This window comes from Antedon bifida, chromosome 2 (genome assembly GCF_963402885.1).
Source record: "Antedon bifida chromosome 2, ecAntBifi1.1, whole genome shotgun sequence".
NCBI classification, from domain to species: Eukaryota; Metazoa; Echinodermata; class Crinoidea; order Comatulida; family Antedonidae; genus Antedon; species Antedon bifida.
The window spans coordinates 14,631,767-14,657,422 of NC_136227.1; the positions used below are offsets into that span (position 1 = coordinate 14,631,767).

A 25,656-nucleotide genomic window follows, 5' to 3' on the forward strand; every position below is an offset into this window, starting at 1 on the left:
AAAATTATAACAATGGTTTCAACTAACATTTAACACAAGGCTGTAGGAGCAACTCAAAATAATTTTAAATATGATATTAAATATAAGATTAAATATTAAACAACTTAGGATCTTCAAAATTATACAGAACAATATACGTACCACCAAAAATATGAAATTGTGTATAATATATTGTGTGTATTGTATATAGTACTAGTGCTAAAGCTCAGTACGGTACGTGCCTCTGGGCCTATGTTCACTCTCTCCAATATCAGTTTTTCATTAATCGACAATTTAAAAACACATCATCGGCATCAGGCCTCTATCAATTATCAGCATATGCAGCCTGCCTGGATAAAGTTTTTTATCACAAACAATATAAAATAATAAATAGTTTTCGTTTGTGTTTTATATGCTTCTTATTCACTCGCGAAAAACATCGTAACACACACCACAAACAAACTACGACGTCGGAATGTCCATGCAGCATGTTTGTTATTGCGCGATATTTTCATCTATACACATGCGCAGTTTGTTTGTTTGTTCGTAATTACAATTACTGAGCATGTCTCTATTCATAAAAAAAATTCTCCTTAGTCGGGAGCGTGTACAACTACTCGCCTGTACAATTAATAAGCCTCCTAACGGAAAACTTGTTTAAATTTATTCGAATGACGCGAAAAAAACGTCGCTGATGGCAAGTAAAGGCTGGTTTCCTGTCGACGTAAGAGTAGTCAGTATTTCTAACGTCAGTTACGATTGTTACGTTGTTTTTACGTAAGAAACCAACATTTGACAGGAAACCGCTTACGACAATATTTTAATGAAATCGACGTAAACGCAAGAAAAATAGACGTAAAGCAACGATCGACAGGAAACCGGGATATCGAATCTCCTCCGATACGTTGATTTATCGTGAATTTACAGGAAACCAGGATTTTGCTTGCGATCACTTGCGTTGCGTTATTAACGATTCTTAAGCCTGGTTTCATGTCGACGTAAGATTTGGAAATGCTAACGTTTGCTACATCTCTTCCGTTAAGTTGAACAAAAGTGAACGTTGTTTTGATCGTTCTGAACCGCAGGCACACGAGCCGATAACGATCCTTTCGTAAAGTTGACTTTTTTTAACTTCAAGCGCTTATGGTCGTCTATGTCGTAAGCGCAAGATATACAATGGAATAGGATGTATAGGCCTATTTTTAATAGATACGAAAATACACACAACAACACCACACTAAATACATTCCCTTATCATACAATACATAGGCCTAGGCTATAGCCTATCATAAAATAAAGTGACACAAAAAAAAAAGAGATTTAATTCCAAAGCTAGCCTATAGGCCTACAGATGGTGGTCCACTTAATTGGGATAGGCCTAGTATAGTCATGTATAGCCTTTCTAAGCCTAGGCTACCTACCTGAAAAACCATTTCCTGACATGGTCAACCATCGAGCGAAGCGTAAGAAAAAAGTTCAACTTTACGTAACGATCATAGACGACTGTAAGCGCTTGAAGTTAAAAAAAGTCAACTTTACGTAAGGATCGTTATCGGCTCGTGTGCCTGCGGTTCAGAACGATCAAAACGACGTTCACTTTTGTTTAACTTAACGGAAGAGATGTAACAAACGTTAGCATTTCCAAATCTTACGTTGACAGGAAACCAGGCTTTACGCTACATCGCTGTCACTTATTATAGGCTGGCGACGGACGAAGTTTGATTTTTTAAGGACAAACTATTATAATTTTGTGAATGATATATTTTTTGTTTTCGCAAACTCCAATTGCAATTTGCGAAAACGCGAATGGTTAGCATGAGCATAGACTTTATGAAAAACTCCCTCTACGACAAAACTTTTTTCAAATTTTCAAAAATAGGGGCGGCGGAGAACGGCAAACAAAAGAGTTTTTTTTTGCCTAATATACAATAGTATAATAACATGGATACTACAGTAGTGTATTGTCAACTAAATTGATCTTCCCATAGAGATATTATATAATATCTATGATTTTCCTAAATTCTTATAGTACTGGTAGTCATATAAATTCTAAAAACAATAGTTTAAATTTATTGATTTGTTTCACTGAAGGTTAAATTAATGTTATGAACTGTGTGTATGACTTACATTATTCTGCATATTGACATCAGCTCCACCCTCTAAGACCAGTTGGCACATGGTTGTATTACCTGCATAAGCAGCATACATTAATGCTGTCATGCCATTCTATTGAAAAGATTAAATAATAAACAAAGTTACAAAACATGTACATCATATTCCTTAATATCTAACACACAAAAAATGACTAATATTAATAATCTTATAAATATCCTTAATTTAATAAAAGTTAATATTTTTTCAATGTTGAAAATAATTTTTCTAATAACAACAATCAATTTTAATTGATTATTTCTACAAAGCATTGTAAAATATATTGTTTTGTGTAAACTATTCTTATGATCAAGGTATACTTGAATTCTAAACTATAAAACAGATTATACTATACTATATCATCTACAGTATAATCAATTTTATTTTGAAATAGTTGGATTGAATGCAAACTATTGTGTAAAGAAAGGCTATCTACATGTTTTAAACAATTTTATTTATAAGGTTTTTTTACAGTGCAATTATAATATAAAACTGGACAATTTATTTTAAATTTCAAATTGTGTAGTAGCTGTTAATAACAGGTTTTCACTATTTAATTGTCACCACTCCAACTTTTAATAGCCGTACTTGTTGATAATCATTTAGGCCTACTGTTTATTAGTGTGTGTTTTGTGTGTAGGCATTTCTATTTTATACACAATTGTTGACAGTGTAAATCATAACCTCACATTTTATTCACAATTATTTAGTATATATTTTCTATCATATTATTTTGTTGTGTAAAAAATATAAATCTATTAAAATTTTTAAATCAATAAAATTAATCAATTAAAACTTAATGTCTTTATAACAAACATTGTATAATACTAATTTTCAGCATGGCTTTGATATACATTTAGAATCTATGAAATAATAACAGACAGTATGTTATCATAATCATTGAAAGAATAACAATTATTATTGCTATTATACTATGTTATACCGACTGTAGTCAAGTACTAAAGAATAATAGATAACTTAGGCCTGAACATAACATACTAATTATGTGCCAGTTAAATGAGCAATCATTTTTTAAGCTTTTAATGTGATTATTTGCCATCATTTATAATAAGTTTAATTTGTTGATTCAGTTTACTATTTATTAGTGTATATAGTGATAGTATGTCTTAATTATATTATCACAATTATTATGACTTGTATTATGTATACCATACTACCAGCCATACCCAGTTAGTGATTTCATTCATAACATTTTTTTAACTTGGTTTGTTTGCTAACATATTTTTTTAATTATCCCATAAGGTTGATTATTGAGTACATCCATCTTGAAATAAATGAATCCACAAAATCCCTCTTGAATCTCTAAAAGAAAGAGGATAAACATAGTTCTTGGTATCAATTTCTATAGTTTATTTACAATGTGCCTACTGTGTAGAGTTCACCAATAACTTTAAATATTTCAGAATCTTAAATGGTTACTCATACATTTCAAAACTAAATTTCAAACACACAACAAAGACACAAACATGCAGTACAATAATAAATATAGAACAAAGTAAGAGTAAAACAACATTATATTAAATATCATTTTTATAGAATTTTTAAAATGTTTAGAGGATTCATGTTTAATTTTTTAAGATTTGAGTGTCATAAGGACTAAATATCAATCAATTTATTTGTAATTTAAATATTCTTATGTTTCCTCATCATTATTGTTTCAAATTAATTAATCAAATTTCAGCATATCACCGGGCGGTTTAAAAATCATGTTCTGTGCCTGTTGCGGTTTATCTTTCTGTCATGTTGCTCAATCTTAAGCTATGTTTACACTATCACTACATAAGTTTGACATAAAAAGTGTGCTCTATGCCCAAATATCATTATCACCATATATGTGCACATCACATTTATTTCTCACATAAAGTTTGATAGTGGTAGACAGAGCTTTATAATGATCTACAGTAGTTCAAAATTTTGAAAGTTATGTAATATATTTATATAATGGGTGTGGCTTAAGTAATGGCATCATTATATTGTTCAAATTATATTTTATATAGTTCCATGGTTTTGTACATGTCAGCTTTAATTTAATACCAAACATGCCATATTAATTTGATTTCTTAAATTTTCCCACGAAGTTATGTAATATATAATGGGTGTGGCTTTGATAACGTCATTATATTGTGAAATTATATTTTTCTCATGTTAGAGGTATTTTACATGTCATAAGCTATGATTTGATACCAAACTTGACATATTTATGTAATTTATATTTTTTAGATATTTTTACATAGTTACATAATATATTATGACGTCATTAAATTGTTTGAATTTTTGGGCACCCTTCTAGAATTGTTAGTTAGGTCCTACAGAAGGTTTCTGCCAAGTTTTGTGCTTTTGTCACGAAGTGCACAAAAAAAAGTGCTAAGCAACCTGACAAAATTGTCATCGCCTTTTTAGAAAACGCATGGACAAAACAAATTAACAATGTACTGTTCACTAATTTAATTAAAATCGGCGCCGCCTAAAAATCCTACCTAGGCTAAGCCTAGTAGGAGACCACACATGTTAGTAGTTAGCCTAATTTAGCGGACGAGACGACATCGTGCGCCGAATAGACATCGGAGTGGAGTCTAGTTTCGGCAGCCTAGGCTTACGCTAAATTATTTAATCCTACCTTGGCTTAGCGAATTATAAATACTGTGACGTTGTTAAACGTATATATTGCAATTATTAGTTGCAAGAAATAAAATGACAGACGACTATATGAGATCAATGACAGAGAGTGTAACTTTATTCAAAGCATTCTGGGAACTCCTGACTGTGACGTCATACACACATATATTGGATATAGATAGATATGTGACAAATACGCCGACATAAACATAAAAAAATATATGAAAAATCAATATATTCCATGTTAAGATTTAACATAGGCCTAGTCCTAGGCCCAATTATTACGACATGTCACTGTGTAAAGAAAATGGCCCTAGTATTCTGTAGCTAACCCTGACCATAATTAATTTTGAGTGAAAAAAACATGTGCTACATATGGGTACTGTTAATTTGGAGAGAGAGTATCGCGTTTCATGTCATGAGAAACAAAATCTAGGTAAACGATCTTCGTCGCGTTTTCCAGGCCTGCCATAATATCAACAACAAAAAATTCTAGGTCTGTGCGCGATCGACGATAACTATATTTAGAATGTTAACGATCTTTTGTTGTCTGCATCGTTTCTGGTTCGACTGGACGTTTTATTTTTAGAAGTTGGCCTAAGCCTATTTACTACTACTAGTTCATTGTGTTTCACCGTGTGGTGCCATCATGCCTCTGGGTGGGAAATTTCAATTTATTTATATATTCGCCGTCAGTCGAGTAGATAAAAAACACCACGAAGAAAACGATTACGATTAATAAAATTTATTAATAAATGCTTCCGAGTAATTTACAACTTGGTCCTCCGTCAGTCAAAATTGACTCATTAATTTTGCACACCTTGTTACCTCACAAAAAACATTATAGGTTTCCGACCCGGTATTATAAAATGCGTGGGTTTGGCGGAGTAGCAGGCTCATGACATGCTTGAGCTAATAGGGTTTGATTTCAGCCTTTAGAAGCAGTGGGTAGTGCACCAACATGATAACTACTACAAGTAGTTTGTGTCAATATCTATATTAATTTGCATGATTGGTTCATGACGTATATTTTAAATAGGGAAAATGTTACAAGTCAATCATTACCATTGATGACTGTCATTTGCCTCAGATGGACATTGATGTTCTTATTCAATGGAGTAACAGGGAAATTAATTTTCAAATTATTTCTATATCACATTCTAAACATCTCATCACATATTTTTATCAGTTGAATGGTTGTATCTTTGAGAGAACACTAACTGATCTTGGTGTCAAAATAGCATCAGACTTATGTTGGGATGATCATATCAACAAAATTGTTAATAAATCCCAGAGGCGGATCCAGCCTTGAAAAATAAGGAGTGGGAAAGGGGTTTGTGACAAAGTTTGAACAATCGGCCTCAGAAACTGGTAGGGGGAGGGGGTAGCAAAAGGCCTCCAGTGTTCTACCATGTTTTAGGCTGTTTTAATAAAAAAAAAAGTGGTTAGGTTTTGTCAATTTGTTAATGTTATGGTACATTTATAAGTGGACAATTGAGTTGTTTGTTATGGGCCCACCGTTTCAAACTGCTGTGTGAAATTCGTTCTTTCATATAACAAAAATAAAAAAGCCGATGAGCTTAATTACTTGCCTTAAAAAAGTAATCTATTTTCAAAAGAGAGAGAGAAAAATAGGCAATATTTATATATATAACCATGAATGAAAATGTAGGACTTAATCATCTGAAAGATTATATTTAAAATCAATTTAGTATAGAGCTGAATAATAGTGTGTGTCGTATTATTTCACATAAACCATCATACCTATTTTCATGTTACAATCAGTGGCTGATTTAGAGGGGAAAAGCGTGCAAAGCATGCGTCAGCATGTGTAATTATGGCCCTCTATGATATTCATCTTGATAATTTTGTATAATTTTACTTTTCTACTGAAGGCTACAGGGTTAGCAGAACTGCATCTGTTTGTTCTTATGTCTCCTGTTTCATTCAACATTTATTTAGAAATAGTTCAAGAAATAAAAGAAGCATACATTTATAATAACTTAAATGGTAACATTTCAGTCTGTGAAGTGTAAAACCTAAATTAATTTTTTTTTTCAAAGGATTATTCCCATTTGGAATCTACTATCGTTTTGTATCAGATCGAATAATATTCCACAATTCATTAAACTATATGTAACTTTACAATAGAAAAATTGTTAAATAACTTTGACCCTGAAAATACATGCACATGGGTATTACCTTTTCCTATTGTAGGTATTATAATATTTATTCAAGCAAAAGATACATACAAAATATAATACAAATCAACAAATTAAACAAACACAACGCAAGAAGAAAATATAAAATCATAGTCACTAGCTACCAGGAAAGCACAAAAGCAGCCTAGCCCCTGTCACCAATTAGGTGTGTACCTCTATTATGCTTGTTGTGGCCAGGTCTTAAAATAATGATAATGCGTCTGTGTGCTTTATATATGAAACTGAAAATAGTATCATTTCAGCTATTTTTAAATCTTAAATGTTTGTGTTTTTATGTTTTGTTATTTGTACAAAGGGTCCAATGTGGATAGAAGGGTTTGACACCTGTTCATCACTTTTTTTCACTGCCTTGTGCCTTGTATTTTTCTTTCAGTGATGAAGTTTAATAAATAAAAAGTATATATTTCTCAGGTAAATGCAAATACTCTAGTATGATGTTAATAAAAGTTTGTTTTAGTTTGTCCAACAGATGAATAATTATATCATTGTTCTGATTCTGAAATTAATTACAATTACAGGGTTACCAAGCCATCATTCAAATCAGGTACAAGCCATCAAATAGTCAAGCATTGTACTGAAAAAATGTACTCAATATTATTTTATAAAGCATAGTACAATTTATTGTTTTTTTGTGAGCTATTCCAATTTGTATTACATTTGAAAATATACATTATGCTTCTATCGGTCAATAAAAAAGTTTGCTTCTTATGGCATTTTGTGCACCAAAACATAAGGTATATTTAAATCCTGAAATATAAAACAGATTGTATCATCTATAATGTAAATTGTGTGTTATTTGGAGATGGGTGGGCAGAATTAATGTGAAATAAAACTCTCAAATTCATTGAAAAAAATTTAAAATGGTGTATAAAATACATGTGTTATCAGCTCTTTTTTTTCTTTATTTTTAAAATACATATTTTTATCAAGGTTATTGTATTTGTGTCAGGGAGTTCAATAATTAGTCAGATGTTCCCCTATTCTGACGTAATTTGTACTTATATTAAGTACATTGAGAATACTTGCGAACAAATTTACAAGTATCCTGAATGTCTCTTATTATAATTGCAAATCCCACCCGAAAATTACTTGCGAATTTATGTACTTAGTATAAAGTACAAATTACGTCAGAGTAGGGCAAAAAACATCTGACCAATTATTTTTATCAAAATTGATTACTGACTTCTATTATTATAGTGTCTTTAGTGTTTGGAATGAGTGGGTATAGAGTGTATAATGTAATGTGTAATACTTGTTGATTACTGACTTCTATTATTATAGTGTCTTTAGTGTTTGGAATGAGTGGGTTTAGAGTGTATAATGTAATGTGTAATACTTGTTGATTACTCTTCTATTATTATAGTGTCTTTAGTGTTTGGAATGAGTGGGTATAGAGTGTATAATGTAATGTGTAATACTTGTTGATTACTGACTTCTATTATTATAGTGTCTTTAGTGTTTGGAATGAGTGGGTATAGAGTGTATAATGTAATGTGTAATACTTGTTGATTACTGACTTCTATTATTATAGTGTCTTTAGTGTTTGGAATGAGTGGGTTTAGAGTGTATAATGTAATGTGTAATACTTGTTGATTACTGACTTCTATTATTATAGTGTCTTTAGTGTTTGGAATGAGTGGGTTTAGAGTGTATAATGTAATGTGTAATACTTGTTGATTACTGACTTCTATTATTATAGTGTCTTTAGTGTTTGGAATGAGTGGGTTTAGAGTGTATAATGTAATGTGTAATACTTGTTGATTACTGACTTCTATTATTATAGTGTCTTTAGTGCTTGGAATGAGTGGGTTTAGAGTGTATAATGTAATGTGTAATACTTGTTGATTACTGACTTCTATTATTATAGTGTCTTTAGTGTTTGGAATGAGTGGGTATAGAGTGTATAATGTAATGTGTAATACTTGTTGATTACTGACTTCTATTATTATAGTGTCTTTAGTGTTTGGAATGAGTGGGTATAGAGTGTATAATGTAATGTGTAATACTTGTTGATTACTGACTTCTATTATTATAGTGTCTTTAGTGTTTGGAATGAGTGGGTTTAGAGTGTATAATGTAATGTGTAATACTTGTTGATTACTGACTTCTATTATTATAGTGTCTTTAGTGTTTGGAATGAGTGGGTTTAGAGTGTATAATGTAATGTGTAATACTTGTTGATTACTGACTTCTATTATTATAGTGTCTTTATTGTTTGGAATGAGTGGGTTTAGAGTGTATAATGTAATGTGTAATACTTGTTGATTACTGACTTCTATTATTATAGTGTCTTTAGTGCTTGGAATGAGTGGGTTTAGAGTGTATAATGTAATGTGTAATACTTGTTGATTACTGACTTCTATTATTATAGTGTCTTTAGTGTTTGGAATGAGTGGGTTTAGAGTGTATAATGTAATGTGTAATACTTGTTGATTACTGACTTCTATTATTATAGTGTCTTTAGTGTTTGGAATGAGTGGGTTTAGAGTGTATAATGTAATGTGTAATACTTGTTGATTACTGACTTCTATTATTATAGTGTCTTTAGTGCTTGGAATGAGTGGGTTTAGAGTGTATAATGTAATGTGTAATACTTGTTGATTACTGACTTCTATTATTATAGTGTCTTTAGTGTTTGGAATGAGTGGGTTTAGAGTGTATAATGTAATGTGTAATACTTGTTGATTACTGACTTCTATTATTATAGTGTCTTTAGTGTTTGGAATGAGTGGGTATAGAGTGTATAATGTAATGTGTAATACTTGTTGATTACTGACTTCTATTATTATAGTGTCTTTAGTGTTTGGAATGAGTGGGTATAGAGTGTATAATGTAATGTGTAATACTTGTTGATTACTGACTTCTATTATTATAGTGTCTTTAGTGTTTGGAATGAGTGGGTTTAGAGTGTATAATGTAATGTGTAATACTTGTTGATTACTGACTTCTATTATTATAGTGTCTTTAGTGTTTGGAATGAGTGGGTTTAGAGTGTATAATGTAATGTGTAATACTTGTTGATTACTGACTTCTATTATTATAGTGTCTTTAGTGTTTGGAATGAGTGGGTTTAGAGTGTATAATGTAATGTGTAATACTTGTTGATTACTGACTTCTATTATTATAGTGTCTTTAGTGCTTGGAATGAGTAGGTTTAGAGTGTATAATGTAATGTGTAATACTTGTTGATTACTGACTTCTATTATTATAGTGTCTTTAGTGTTTGGAATGAGTGGGTATAGAGTGTATAATGTAATGTGTAATACTTGTTGATTACTGACTTCTATTATTATAGTGTCTTTAGTGTTTGGAATGAGTGGGTATAGAGTGTATAATGTAATGTGTAATACTTGTTGATTACTGACTTCTATTATTATAGTGTCTTTAGTGTTTGGAATGAGTGGGTTTAGAGTGTATAATGTAATGTGTAATACTTGTTGATTACTGACTTCTATTATTATAGTGTCTTTAGTGTTTGGAATGAGTGGGTTTAGAGTGTATAATGTAATGTGTAATACTTGTTGATTACTGACTTCTATTATTATAGTGTCTTTAGTGTTTGGAATGAGTGGGTTTAGAGTGTATAATGTAATGTGTAATACTTGTTGATTACTGACTTCTATTATTATAGTGTCTTTAGTGCTTGGAATGAGTGGGTTTAGAGTGTATAATGTAATGTGTAATACTTGTTGATTACTGACTTCTATTATTATAGTGTCTTTAGTGTTTGGAATGAGTGGGTTTAGAGTGTATAATTTAATGTGTAATACTTGTTGATTACTGACTTTTATTATTATAGTGTCTTTAGTGTTTGGAATGAGTGGGTTTAGAGTGTATAATGTAATGTGTAATACTTGTTGATTACTGACTTCTATTATTATAGTGTCTTTAGTGTTTGGAATGAGTGGGTTTAGAGTGTATAATGTAATGTGTAATACTTGTTGATTACTGACTTCTATTATTATAGTGTCTTTAGTGTTTGGAATGAGTGGGTTTAGAGTGTATAATTTAATGCGTAATTAACATGGCAGTGAAATTATCATTATCAGATTTAATAGATTTATTGCTTCAAAGATTGAAAATTATAATAGTTCATCATAAACATTACTGTATAGTATTGCTTTTGATGCAAGTGGAAAAAGTGATGAATTGGTGGTTCTTAGTAGAAGAATGTTATTAAATATGAACTCTGATAATATAAACTGAATGATAATAATTACTACAGAAACCTAGAATATGGGTATTGAAGATGAAACAAACATTATAAAGACATCAACAAATTTACTGCCAAGTCATTTTTACTGTTCTATTCAAAATTCCCATCTTTTTATAATTGTAGTATTTTTGTAATCCCCTTTCTTTCAGGGCTTAAAAAATAAGGTTCGGATTTCCCTCTTTACACTATAGGCCAACTTATAATTTTCTTTAAATCTAATAATACAATACATATCATCAACTTGTTTATGGGAGAAAATACAATTTCTATTATTCCTTTGTACACCAACTAAATTGTACTGAGGTTTAAATATCATTTAAAACTGCGTTTTGCTAGAATGAAATCCATTAAAAATAGTTCTTTAGAATATTTATTTAAAGAAGTGTTACACTTATATTGATGATGAATAATGGGTGTGGGTGTGATAACAATCTAAAAAAGCCTGGGAATTCATTATTGGCTGTTTGAACTGCCAGCCCTAATATTCTGGTACTAGTAGTAGTGCACGCTTGTGGTTGTTAAAACTGTAGATGGAATATGTTGTTACTAGATCCATGTTACCAGTTGTTTAAACAACCCTTCACAGTTGTAGTGCATGTCATTGGTCATTCATAAGAAATGGAAAACACTTTAATAAGTACAAATATAGTGTAGTGAGTGTGTCATGTTGTTTAAAAGTGCACAAATAAAAAAAAACAACTGAGTCTGGGAGAACCTGTACTTGTGATTTGTTAAAGAGCACAGAAGAGATAACTTCTTTCTTGTACATTCCAGAGTGCATGTTATTAGTCATTTTATGTCAAAGACAGAGTATTCTATTTGTGCATGTTGTGATTATATGCATAAAAAGAATGTTCTTCACTAAGGCCCAATATTTGTCAAAAGCAGTATAAACCTAAAAAAAAAAAATTGGAAAAATCTAATCACTAAATAAGTAGTGAAAATATATCAAAATATTTGTATGTTATTGGTCGTTTTATACGAAAACTTAAAAAAATATGGGCCAAGGGGCACGTTATTGGTCGTCCAGAGTTGGTCTTTATCTATTGGTAGACATTCTTCTCTTATTTTTTATTATTTCATTATCGTTTAGTTTAGTTATCTGTTATTATGCATCTTGAAATGTTTTGATAAGGCGCAATATAAATGGTTTATGTATGTAATATGCACCCTTAAAAAGTAATAATTGAAAATAAAAAAACAAATGAAAAAAAAATACTGTTAAATGTTCAATTCAATCATCATCAAAGGTACATCTCTATTGACGTTAGATCATCATTTTTGAACATTTGAACATAATTTACATGAGACAACAATCTATCATATTTACTTTAATGTGTGTCTGTTTATTTAATTAACTAATTGTCATAGTGACATTGTTATTAAGTACAGTACTGTAGAGGAATCATTAAGAAACAAATCAAGCTACTGTATGGTGACATTGTTATTAAGTACAGTACTGTAGAGGAATCATAAGAAACAAATCAAGCTACTGTATAGTGACATTGTTATAAGTACAGTACTGTAGAGGAATCATTAAGAAACAAATCAAGCTACTGTATGGTGACATTGTTATTAAGTACAGTACTGTAGAGGAATCATTAAGAAACAAAATCAAGCTAGTGTATAGTGACATTGTTATTAAGTACAGTACTGTAGAGGAATCATTAAGAAAACAATTAAGCTACTGTATGGTGACATTGTTATTAAGTACAGTACTGTAGAGGAATCATTAAGAAACAAATCAAGCTACTGTATAGTGACATTGTTATTAAGTACAGTACTGTAGAGGAATCATTAAGAAACAAATTAAGCTACTGTATAGTGACATTGTTATTAAGTACAGTACTGTAGAGGAATCATTAAGAAACAAATCAAGCTACTGTATAGTGACATTGTTATTAAGTACAGTACTGTAGAGGAATCAATAAAGAAACAAATTAAGCTACTGTATAGTGACATTGTTATTAAGTACAGTACTGTAGAGGAATCAATAAGAAACAAATCAAGCTACTGTATGGTGACATTGTTATTAAGTACAGTACTGTAGAGGAATCATTAAGAAAAAAATCAAGCTACTGTATAGTGACATTGTTATTAAGTACAGTACTGTAGAGGAATCAATAAGAAACAAATCAAGCTACTGTATGGTGACATTGTTATTAAGTACAGTACTGTAGAGGAATCAATAAGAAACAAATCAAGCTACTGTATGGTGACATTGTTATTAAGTACAGTACTGTTGAGGAATCATTAAGAAACAAATTAAGCTACTGTATAGTGACATTGTTATTAAGTACAGTACTGTAGAGGAATCAATAAGAAACAAATCAAGCTACTGTATGGTGACATTGTTATTAAGTACAGTACTGTAGAGGAATCATTAAGAAAAAAATCAAGCTACTGTATGGTGACATTGTTATTAAGTACAGTACTGTAGAGGAATCATTAAGAAACAAATCAAGCTACTGTATAGTGACATTGTTATTAAGTACAGTACTGTAGAGGAATCATTAAGAAAAAAATCAAGCTACTGTATGGTGACATTGTTATTAAGTACAGTACTGTAGAGGAATCATTAAGAAACAAATCAAGCTACTATATGGATAGTATGTGACTGAAAAATCTGATCAATAGAATAGTTGTATTATGTGACACAAAGCTATTCCACAGTTAAGTTAAATGCAATTATTACCTCTATGATCTTATAGCATAGTGAGTGACCATGCAAACAAAATTATATTAAGACTCAACATTTTTTTACAATTTGTAACTATTGATGATTCATACAGGTCTTATTATTTAAAATAGGCATTACATATCAAATACCTTCTACTATACTATATAATAAGTAAAAACTTTCAACATTACTTTATTGGAGATATTGTGATAGCATTGTAATAGGCTTTGCTATTTATGTACTGTAGTGTTGACTTGTTCAATAGTTTAAATATCGATGAAAATGTGAAGAATAACTTTATAAATCAAACTTAACATAATAATTATTTAATTTTAAAATGTTCTCATGTTTTAATGTTTCACTATTGTTGTAATATCCTGTAATTATCACACTTTCAAATATTTGTGACAGGTTATTCCAAAGTGATACAAACTTTTTATTAAGTGCTTTGTTTATTACAAAGTGTGACAGTATACATCTTCTTTATATGATACTTCATAATTGTTTTCATCATCATTGTGTTTATTATACTATACATGCTATACCTTTTCATCTATGTTGTTAGTGAATATGACTAAAAAATCACCATATTCGGTAAGGCTTTAAAGAGATGATACTTTAGACATTGAATCTGTTTCTTGTGTTGGATATTTCATGTGGGCATTTTAATTCATAGAAACAATTCTGCTTTGCTATGTATCAAATTTGTTATCTATTGCTTGATAACAAATTGAATGCTTGAATTATATGTAATTAGCATTGGTTATTGACAGAGTTGTACAACTGGAATCTTGTAGACAATCAATTGATTGTGCTAAGTGCTGCTTATTATCTAGCCTACTATGCACATAAACAAAAATACATAATAGATGTATGTAATTATTTGTTTAATAATTCATGGGATTAAAAATAAATGAATTAATGAAAACTACTATATAAGAAATTGTTTTCCTTTCATTTATAGAAACAATTTAGTATAATTCAAACTAATATTGAAGAGCGAGGTTCACAGTCGTAAATTTAGATCTAGAGAGCAATGCATTATGTAGAAATTAAAATGTAGCTTACTCAAGAATTGTTGGCTACACTTGTGTGCATCGTTATCAATGTATTGTTAAACTAATTTAATTGCCTTGAAATTTGCAATTTCTTGATTATAACCACAATACTGTTAAGCTTCAAGTAAAGCAATTTTTTCTCATAAACTGTTTAACACCAAAAAATAAAAATTACAAGTTTTTTTTAGTTATGTGACCTTTTAGCAATTTACAATCTGTTTTAAATAAACCAAGATTAGCTAGAATACTGTAGATTTCGAAAATTCAAATAATAATAATACTGCATTTTAATTAGCCCATAAAAATTAGAATGTTGTAGATTGTTGAAAGGCCTAATGGCTAAATTTAATCAAAAAATTACGAAGATATATGAGTAGCAAGCCAATAGAATTTAATAGGCTTGAATTGGTTCATAAACCGAAAGATTTCAAATTATAACAATGGTTCCAACTAACATTTAACACAAGGCTGTAGGAGCAACTCAATTTTAAATATGATATGCTGCCATTGGTTAAATTTAAACAACTTAGAATCTTCAAAATTATACAGAACAATATACCACCAAAAATATGAAATTTTGTATAATATATGTGTGTGTATATGTAACTTTTCTCATAATATTATTATGGTGTTATGGCCTTATGTATTTGCTCTAATTTTAGGTAAGAAGAGCCCTTCTACCAAAAGTAATCTTCACAACCTTTCATTTCAGCATAGATATATCATTTTAATCTAGAAATATCCTTAAAATATAAAGAGCAAAGGAATCAAGGTGGAGGTTGATGATAGACATGATTCATATTCACAACCTTTTTTTAAAATGTACATTTTTTTTTTAAACTTATATTAACAAATGTTATTCCTGTTATCTAACCTGCCTAATTCTAAAATACAGTTAAATATTCAAAAGAATAAAGTTTGTGTTATGAGCATTCTATTGAATGTTATCAATTTATAAAAACATACTGACTATACCATTTAACTGTACAAACCTTGATGATTGAGGTGTATGCTATCAGCATTTTTTATTTTACAGTATAGTAGTTAAATTATAATAATCAATAGCAAAAATATTTAAAAACTGTGCTGTAAAATTCATTTCACACTTTATTTCTAAAGCAGCATTCGGCAACGAATTATGGAAAATACATGTGTATATTATTGAATACACATATTAATGTTGTAAACAAGTAACTTGAAGTATACATTTTCTTAATACAAAAATTTGATTGCAAGTTTAAACAGAATATTTTGAGAATTTGTAAAATGTTTTATGTGAGAAGAAAATAAGTTATTACGCATGTGTTTATAACTTATTCATCATTTCTATATTGACCTATATACACACACCAGTATTGTGTTATTATAGGGTGCAACGATGTTATCTCTTAGTGTACACATAAGCAATTGGACAAGAGACTGGTTCATATTCGATGGTTGAAACTACGCATGCGCTCAACGACAAAAATACAATACATAAACACCGCGCGCGTAGAAACATCAAACAGGTAATATAGGATATATTACCCTTCTGATCCGCTTGACTGAGTAAATGGGCGTAATACGGAATTATATCTCATATATTGACCAATCGGATTACAGAATTCACGTACACTAAGAGATAATATATGATTTTCCTAAAGTTATAGCGGTGGTAGCATATAAATTCTAAAACAATAGTTTCAATTCATTGATTTGTTTCACTGAAGGTTCAATAATTTTATTTAAAAAATGTGTGTATTACTTACCTTAGCTTGTAGGTTAATATTAGCTCCACCATCAATAAGTTGATGGCAGATGGCTGCATTACCTACAGCAGCAGCCAATATCAACGCTGTAGTGCCATCCTATTGAAAATATTAAATAATAGACAAAGTTACAAAACATGTACATCTTATTCCTTAATATCTAAACAAAAAAATTACTAAGAATCTTGTAAATAAATATCCTTAATTGATAACAGTTTATTACTTTGTTTTCAATGTTGAAAGATATTTTTCTAATAACTAACAATCAACTTTAAATGATTATTTCTATAAGCATTGTAAAATGTATTGTTTGTGTAAACTATGCTTATGCTCATGATCAAGGTATACTTGAATTCTGAAATATAAAACAGATAATACTAACTATATCATCTATAATCAATTTTATTTTGAAATAGTTGGGCAGAATGTAAAAGCTATTTTAAAATAAACCTTCATCCTACATATTTTGAACAATTTTATAGTATTATTTTACAGTGCAATTATAAATCTGGAAAATTTATTTTAAATTTCAAATTGTGTTGTAGCTGTTAATAACAGGTTTTCACTATTCAATTACACCACTCCAACTTGTAATAGGCATACTTGTTGATAATCATTTAGGCCTACTGATTAGTGTGTGTGTAACCCTGTCATGTTTTAGATATGTTTTCTTTTCCTTTACTTTTTATTATTTTCCACTGTACCTTCAATGTAATACAGCTGGGTGCAGTGGGTGGGCAAGATTGTTTATCAATGTCTGCATTAAGATGTTTGCATTATATTGCTTTTCCTTGGAACTGCATATGTTTTAATCATTTTGTTAATTAATCCTTTTAAGAACTCTCTTTGTTCTGTTTTAATCCTCTCACATGTTTATCTATTTAAATAGGAGGTCCTAAATTTGGGAATTGACCAATCGGTCAATTTACCCCTCTTGAATTTTGCCTAGTAACAAGAATGGACCAATAGGGATACCTTGTTTGATAACTTTGGATAATATTAGGGTATGTTTTGGGAGATTTCTTTCTCTTTGCCTCTTGCCATCGGACGTGCTGGACACTCCAACTTTAATTACATTTCAATTATATATTTTTTACATTTCAAACAACGTTGAGTTCGAGAACCTATTTGAAAGTACTGAAAGATATATATATATTATTATATACGGTATACTAAAAGAGTACTAAGTTTAAAGTACAATTCACGTTAAAGAAGACTGTGATATTTATACGTTGTACAGTTTGTACACTTAAAGTTTTGAAGTTATTTTATTACACAATGAGGATATTGGCTCTCTATTTTAGGTGAGTGATATGTATACTTTTATCATTATTTTGGGCAGACTTGATGCCTGATCTAATACCTTTAAATTAAGTTTTGTATTGCATTGTTTTAGTTGTTTTAGTATTTAGACTGTACAGTGTGATTTAGTTTATCTTTTAATTTTCCATTGTGCTATTACAATGGTAGTATTGTTGCTTGAGTGCAATCAAGCAAGAGGAGATTAATTAGCAAATAGAAGATAAATGACCCTATGAATGAATAGTATATGTTAGAAAGATTTATACTTTTACTGTTGTATTTTAGTTTTATTATTACCTCTTATTGTTAATGTTATTTTATTAAGCACTGGAAGTTTCCATGATTTGTAGCTACAGTATTGCACGGATGCAATCGAGATAATTAGGTTAATCCATTTTGTAAGAAATGAATGATATTTAATTTGATTGTACTGTACTACTCTATTAGTGCTAAGCATACAGTGTTTAAGTCTGTTTAAGGTATAGCAAACGCTTACCATATTGTACATATTATATGTTGCTCTCTATTTTAGTTGGAAAAACTAGAATCTTACTGAAGATAATAAGAAAATCCAACTGCAGGCGTGGAAACACTGGACATCGGAAAATCATAGACGGTTTAGAAGAGGACAGCGTTGGAAGCGATGGTGCAAATTTTGCTTAAAACCAAGTAAACTTTAAAATATTTAAACGGCGCCTTGGGGGTTTCTAAGTTCAATACCGGTTTTAGTTCAGTGTAAATCTTGATTATTAATTTAAGTTTTGTTTTATTGTTTGTGGTCTTTTATAGTGACCAAACATTCATTTATACTTACTATTATTCAATAAATAGCTTTTCCGAATTTAGATTGTTTTCGATGTACTTTGATTAGTTTGTCTCCAAGATATTTGTTTATTTAAAAGATAAGTATTGATTGAGGGAGACTAAACCTGGGTTACATGTGTTTGTGTGTAGGCATTTCTATTTTATATACAATTGTTGACAGAGTAATTATAACATCACCTTTTTACAATCATATTATTTTGCTGTGTCAAAAATATATCTAATAAAATTAATCAATTAAAACTTAATATCTGTATAACAAAAACAATATGGTATAATACTAATTTTCAGCATTGCTTTGATATACATTTAGGATCTATGAAATAATAACAGACAGTATGTTATCATAATCATTGAAAGAATAACAATTATTATTGCTATTATACTATGTTATACCGACTGTAGTCAAGTACTAAAGAAAAGTTAGATAAATTAGGCCTGAACATAACATACTAATTATGTGCCAGTTAAATGAGCATTTTTTAAGCTTTTATTGTGATTATTTGCCATCATTTATTCAGTTTACTATTTATTAGTGTATATAGTGATAGTGTGTCTTAATTATATTATCAAAATTATTATGAATTGTAATGTATACCATCTACCAGTCATATCCCTTAATCTATTTCATTCACAAAAATTAAATAAGATTATTATAGTTATACACATTTTTTTTTCTTGTGAACTAGGTTTGTTTATTATCACTCTCACACTCACAGTGCTAAAATATTTATAAAATTATCCCATAAGGTTGATTATTTAGTACATCCATCTTGAAATAAATGAATCCACAAAATCCCTCTTGATTCTCTAAAAGAAAGAGGATAAACATAGTTCTTGGTATCAATTTCTATAGTTTATTTACAATGTCCCTACTGTGTAGAGTTCACCAATAACTTTAAATATTTCAGAATCTGAAAGGGTTTCTCATATATTTCAAAACTAAATTTCAAAAACACAACAAAGACACAAACATGCAGTACAATAATAAATATAGAACAAAGTGATAGAAGAGTAAAACAACATTATATTAAATATTATTTTTATAGAATTTTTAAAATGTTGAGAGGATTAATGTTTAATATTTTAAGATTTGAGTGTCATAAGGACTAAATATCAATCAATTTATTTGTAATTTAAATATTCTTATGTTTCCTCATCTTTATTGTTTCAAAATAATTAATCAAATTTCAGCATATCACCGGGCGGTTTAAAAATCATGTTTTGTGCCTGTGGTTTATCTTTCTGTCATGTTGCTCACTCTTAAGCTATGTCTACACTATCACTACATAAGTTTGACAAAAAAAGTGTTCTCTATGCCCAAATATCATCACACACCATATATGTGCACATCACATTTATTTCTCACATAAAGTTTAATAGTGGTAGACAGAGCTTTATAATGATCTACAGTAGTTCAAAATTTTGAAAGTTATGTAATATATTTATATAATGGGTGTGGCTTAAGTAATGGCATCATTATATTGTTCAAATTATATTTTAATTTAATACCAAACATGCCATATTAATTTGATTTCTTAAATTTTCCCACGAAGTTATGTAATATATAATGGGTGTGGCTTTGATAACGTCATTATATTGTGAAATTATATTTTTCTCATGTTAGAGGAATTTTACATGTCATAAGCTATGATTTGATACCAAACTTGACATATTTATGTAATTTATATTTTTACATAGTTACATAATATATTATGACGTCATTAAATTGTTCGATTTTTTGGGCACCCCTTCTAGAATTGTTAGTTAGGTCCTAAAGAAGGTTTCTGCTAAGTTTGATGCTTTTGTCACGAAGTACACAAAAAAAGTGCTAAGCGACCTGACAAAATTGTCATCGCCTTTTTAGAAAACGCATGGACAATGCAAATTAACAAATGTACTGTTCACTAATTTAATTAAAATCGGCGCCGCCTAAAAATCCTACTTAGGCTAGGCCTAGTAGGAGACGACACATGTTAGTGGTTAGCCTAATTTAGCCGGACGAGACGACATCGTGCGCCGAATAGACATCGGAGTGGAGTCTAGTTTCGGCAGCCTAGGCTTACGCTAAATTATTTAATCCTACCTTTGCTTAGCGAATTATAAATACGCCGACATAAACATAAAAAAATATATGAAAAATCAATATATTCCATGTTAAGATTTAACATAGGCCTAGTCCTAGGCCCAATTATTACGACATGTCACTGTGTAAAGAAAATGGCCCTAGTATTCTGTAGCTAACCCTGACCATAATTAATTTTGAGTGAAAAAAACATGTGCTACATATGGGTACTGTTAATTTGGAGAGAGAGTATCGCGTTTCATGTCATGAGACACAAAATCTAGGTAAACGATCTTCGTCGCGTTTTCCAGGCCTGCCATAATATAAAAAAAAAAATTATAGGTCTGTGCGCGATCGACGATAACTATATTTAGAATGTTAACGATCTTTTGTTGTCTGCATCGTTTCTGGTTCGACTGGACGTTTTATTTTTAAAAGTTGGCCTAAGCCTATTTACTACTACTAGTTCATTGTGGTTCACCGTGTGGTGCCATCATGCCTCTGGGTGGGAAATTTCAATTTATTTATATATTCGCCGTCAGTCAAGTAGATAAAAAACACCACGAAGAAAACGATTACGATTAATAAAATCTATTAATAAATGCTTCCGAGTAATTTACAACTTGGTCCGCCGTCAGTCAAAATTGACTCATTAATTTTGCACACCTTGTTACCTCACAAAAAACATCGTAGGGTTGTCTACGAAATGCATTTTTTCCGACCTTATTATGAAATGCGTGGGTTTGGCGGAGTAGCAGGGTCATGACATGCTTGAGCTGATAGGGTTTGATTTCAGCCTCAAGAAGCAGTGGGTAGTGCACCAACATGTTGATAACTACTACAAGTAGTTTGTGTCAATATCTATATTAATTTGCATGATTGGTTCATGACGTATATTTTAAATAGGGAAAATGTTACAAGTCAATCATTAACATTGATGACTGTCATTTGCCTCAGATGGACATTGATGTTCTTATTCAATGGAGTAACATGGGAAATTAATTTTCAAATTATTTCTATATCACATTCTAAACATCTCATCACATATTTTTATCAGTTGAATGGTTGTATCTTTGAGAGAACACTAACTGATCTTGGTGTCAAAATAGCATCAGACTTATGTTGGGATGATCATATCAACAAAATTGTTAATAAATCCCAGAGGCGGATCCAGCCTTGAAAAATAGGGAGTGGGAAAAGGGGTTTGTGACAAAGTTTGAACAATCTGCCTCAGGAACTGGTGGGGGGTGGGGGGAGGGGGGAGGGAATAGCAAAAGGCCTCCAGTGTTCTACCATGTTTTAGGCTGTTTTAATAAAAAAAAAGTGGTTAGGTTTTGTCAGTTTGTTAATGTTATGGTACATTTATAAGTGGACAATTGAATTGTTTGTTATGGGCCCACCGTTTCAAACTGCTGTGTGAAATCCTATAACAAAAATACAAAAGCTGATGAGCTAAATTACTTGCCTTAAAAAAGTAATCTATTTTCAAAAGAGAGAGAGAAAAATAGGCAATATTTGTTAATATAACCATGAATGATAATGTAGGACCTAATCATCTGAAAGATTATATTTAAATCAATTTAGTATAGAGCTGAATAATAGTGTGTGTCGTACTATTTCACATAAACCATCATACCTATTTTCATGTTGCAATCAGTGGCTGATTTAGAGGGAGAAAAGCGTGCAAAGCACAGCATGTGTAATTATGGCCATCTATGATATTCATCTTGATAATTTTGTATAATTTTACTTTTCTAATGAAGGCTACAGGGTTACCAGAACTGCATCTGTTTGTTCTTATGTCTCTTTATAAGTTTCATTCAACATTTATTTAGAAACAGTTAAAGAAATAAAAGAAGCATACATTTACAATAACTTAAATGGTAACATTAAATAAGAAGTCTGTGAAGTGTAAAGCTAAATCCCCTAAATTAATCATATTTTTCAAAGGATTATTTTCATTTGGAATCTACTAACGTTTTGTATCAGATCGAATAATATTCCACAAATCATTAAACTATATGTTAAATAACTTTGACCCTAACATTACATGCACATGGGTATTACCTTTTCCCATTGTAGGTATTATATTATTTATTATTATTTATTCAAGCAAAAGATACATTTTACCAAATATAATACAAATCAACAAATTAAACAAACATGACGCAAGAAGAAAATATAAAATCATAGTCACTAGCTACCAGGAAAGCAGAAAAGCAGCCTAAGGCACTGTCACCAATTAGGTGTGTACCTCCATTATGCTTGTTGTGGCCAGGTCTTAAATGTTGCGCTTTATATATGAAACTGAAAATTGTATAATTTCAGCTATTTTTATATCTTAAATGTTTGTGTTTTTAGTTATCCGCTTAGTAGCGGATAACTCCTTGTAATCGTCCTGTTTCATCATATTTTTTTTCTGTATTCTATTCTTTCTTTCTGTCATTTTTGTGCGTTGCGTTTCTCTAAAACGTGTAAACAGAACATATCGTAACTTTGTTAACATATCGACATTTAGGTGAACTTGTGCACCTCCTTTTTTTGACGCCAGAGTTGCGCAACGTGACTTATGCGCGATTTTATGATTTTTTATGATTGATCATAGATTAAAAACAAAGCATAATTTTTATTTTACACTTTGTGAAAATTTAAGTCATATCAATGGCAAACTTTTTGTGGATTAAAAATGGCATGTTTTACAAGAAGTTACGCGCACACGCGCATTTAAAATTTTAAAATGCGCAAAATTAATTTCTAATCAAATTTCTACACTGATCAGGACATTTTAGGCATGTCAAAAATTCCCACGCGCGCAAACAATTTTACGCGTAAGGTGCGCACGGAGCATGAAAATCATGTTGTTTTCTCTTGAATTATGATTTTACAGCCTTTCCTAGTCATTTTAAACAAGATTGACATCATTACAAATTAAAATGACATCATACGTACACATTGATTTAGACCATTTGCGTGCTTTTAGTTGCAAAAGTTACAAAATATTGTCAAAATTATGCCTATTTTGAATCTATTATAGCTCCTCAGGATCAATGGTTACCCCTAATTTTTTTAACTTAATATGTAAGCAGATATGTTGTAGATATGAATTCATGCACAATTTTTTCCTCACGGATGTTGTGACGTCATCATATGGCCACACGAATGTAAAATATAGGATTTTTGTCTCTTTCGTTATTGCTCATCACATTCAATGGAGCGCATCACGCTTATCCGTATTCCAATTTCTCCAAGACTTTATTATTGTCTAGGTCAATCAACTATCTTTCGCATGAATTAAAAATATTTTAATTTTTATGACGTCATCATGCCTAAAAATTTTAATTGCGTGGGTCATTAATTTCACCTTTACAGTAAATTTTAATCTGTTATAGATCGTAAGAATAAAATGTGATAATCTTGATTAAAACGTTTTCCGGAAGCTATTGGATTGTAGATACGAATTTATGTGAACATTTTGCCAATCGGATGTTGTGACATCATCATATGGCCACTTGACTTAAAAAAGTCGTATTTTAATCTTTTGCGTCATAGTTCATTACATTTAAAAGAGCGCGCATCAATATTTCATGTATTCAAATTTTTTCTACACGTTAATATGTTGTTGCTGAGATAATTTCCTTCCGAAATTGCTACCTTCGCGTTTCATTTTGAAACCGTCAACATGTTAAAAGTTGGAATAAATAGCGGGTCCCATAATTTCACCTTTTCTACACTGTATGTGATATGTATACAGATTATACTGTGTATACTATATGACACAAAATAACAGAATTCAGCAATAACAACATATCATATTCTTCAGTTCAGGTCATAATGCCATAATCAATTTCTGTGTGCAATATTCCAACGTATGACGTGCACGTGGCGTTTGTCGTGCGGATAACTAACTCGTCAAAGTGACGAGTTTCATGTCTAGTTATGTTTTTTTATTTGTACAAGGGGTTCAATGTGGATAGAAGTGCTTGCCACCTGTTCATAACTTTTTTTCACTGTCTTGTGCCTTGTATTTTTCTTTCAGTGATAAAGTTTAATAAATGAAAAGTATATATTTCTACTACTCTAGTAATAAAAGTTTGTTTAGTTATCAGATTATTATTATATTATTAACAGATGAATAATTATATCATCGTTCAGATTCTGAAATTAATTACAATTACAGGGGATTGGGTTACCAAGCCATTATTCAAATCCGGTATTAGCCAATCAAATTGTCTAAGCAAATTGTACTGAAAGAAAGAGTACTCAATTATATTGACAAACCATCTAACATACAGCTAAGATAAGATATAAACACACAATATACTTTTTAAAACAAAAAACTGAAGAAGAAAGAAGTGAAACAATTATGTTGAAAAAAAAATATGATGCTTTTAACAATCAGTGTGAATGTTAACTGCAAATATGCAACCAGAGAACGATTATAAAAGATCTTAAAAACAAATTGGTATTGATGTACTTTAATTAGTGTCAAGTAATTTAACGTTGTATATCAAATTCATTACAAAGGAAAACAAATTGATGTATACCTGGTCCTGGATGTTGACAGCATTGTTGCTAACAATGAAATGGCAAATTTCTTCAGCAGTTTTTTCTCTTGCAATCTATGAAATAAAACATATAGATCAATATGCATTCAGTTACATTTTTCATTAAAATACATATACTATAGTAAACATAGACAACAACATACATTCCATGTTGTATTAAATTACAGCCATTATATTATAATATTATCATTATAATAATATTAGATTGCCC

General features: G+C 30.3%; 1 protein-coding gene and 2 long non-coding RNA genes across 4 annotated transcripts in view; 1 reads left to right on the forward strand and 2 right to left on the reverse strand.

The window, feature by feature from the left end:
* The window catches only part of LOC144858925 (palmitoyltransferase ZDHHC17-like), a 45,249-nt gene extending 19,754 nt beyond the window's left edge, over positions 1-25,495 (reverse strand). The window contains exons 1-2 of the mRNA XM_078715075.1: positions 25,425-25,495; positions 2,107-2,205 (exon numbers count right to left, since the gene is read on the reverse strand). Coding sequence (XP_078571201.1) covers positions 2,107-2,199 — 93 coding nt within the window. The 5' untranslated portion in view covers positions 2,200-2,205; positions 25,425-25,495. The remainder of the gene's footprint in view (positions 1-2,106; positions 2,206-25,424) is intronic.
* The window catches only part of LOC144835198 (uncharacterized), a 329,884-nt gene that overhangs the window by 250,886 nt on the left and 53,342 nt on the right, over positions 1-25,656 (forward strand). The gene's annotated exons all lie outside the window — the stretch shown is intronic.
* The window catches only part of LOC144835189 (uncharacterized), a 164,352-nt gene that overhangs the window by 90,989 nt on the left and 47,707 nt on the right, over positions 1-25,656 (reverse strand). The window lies entirely within an intron of this gene.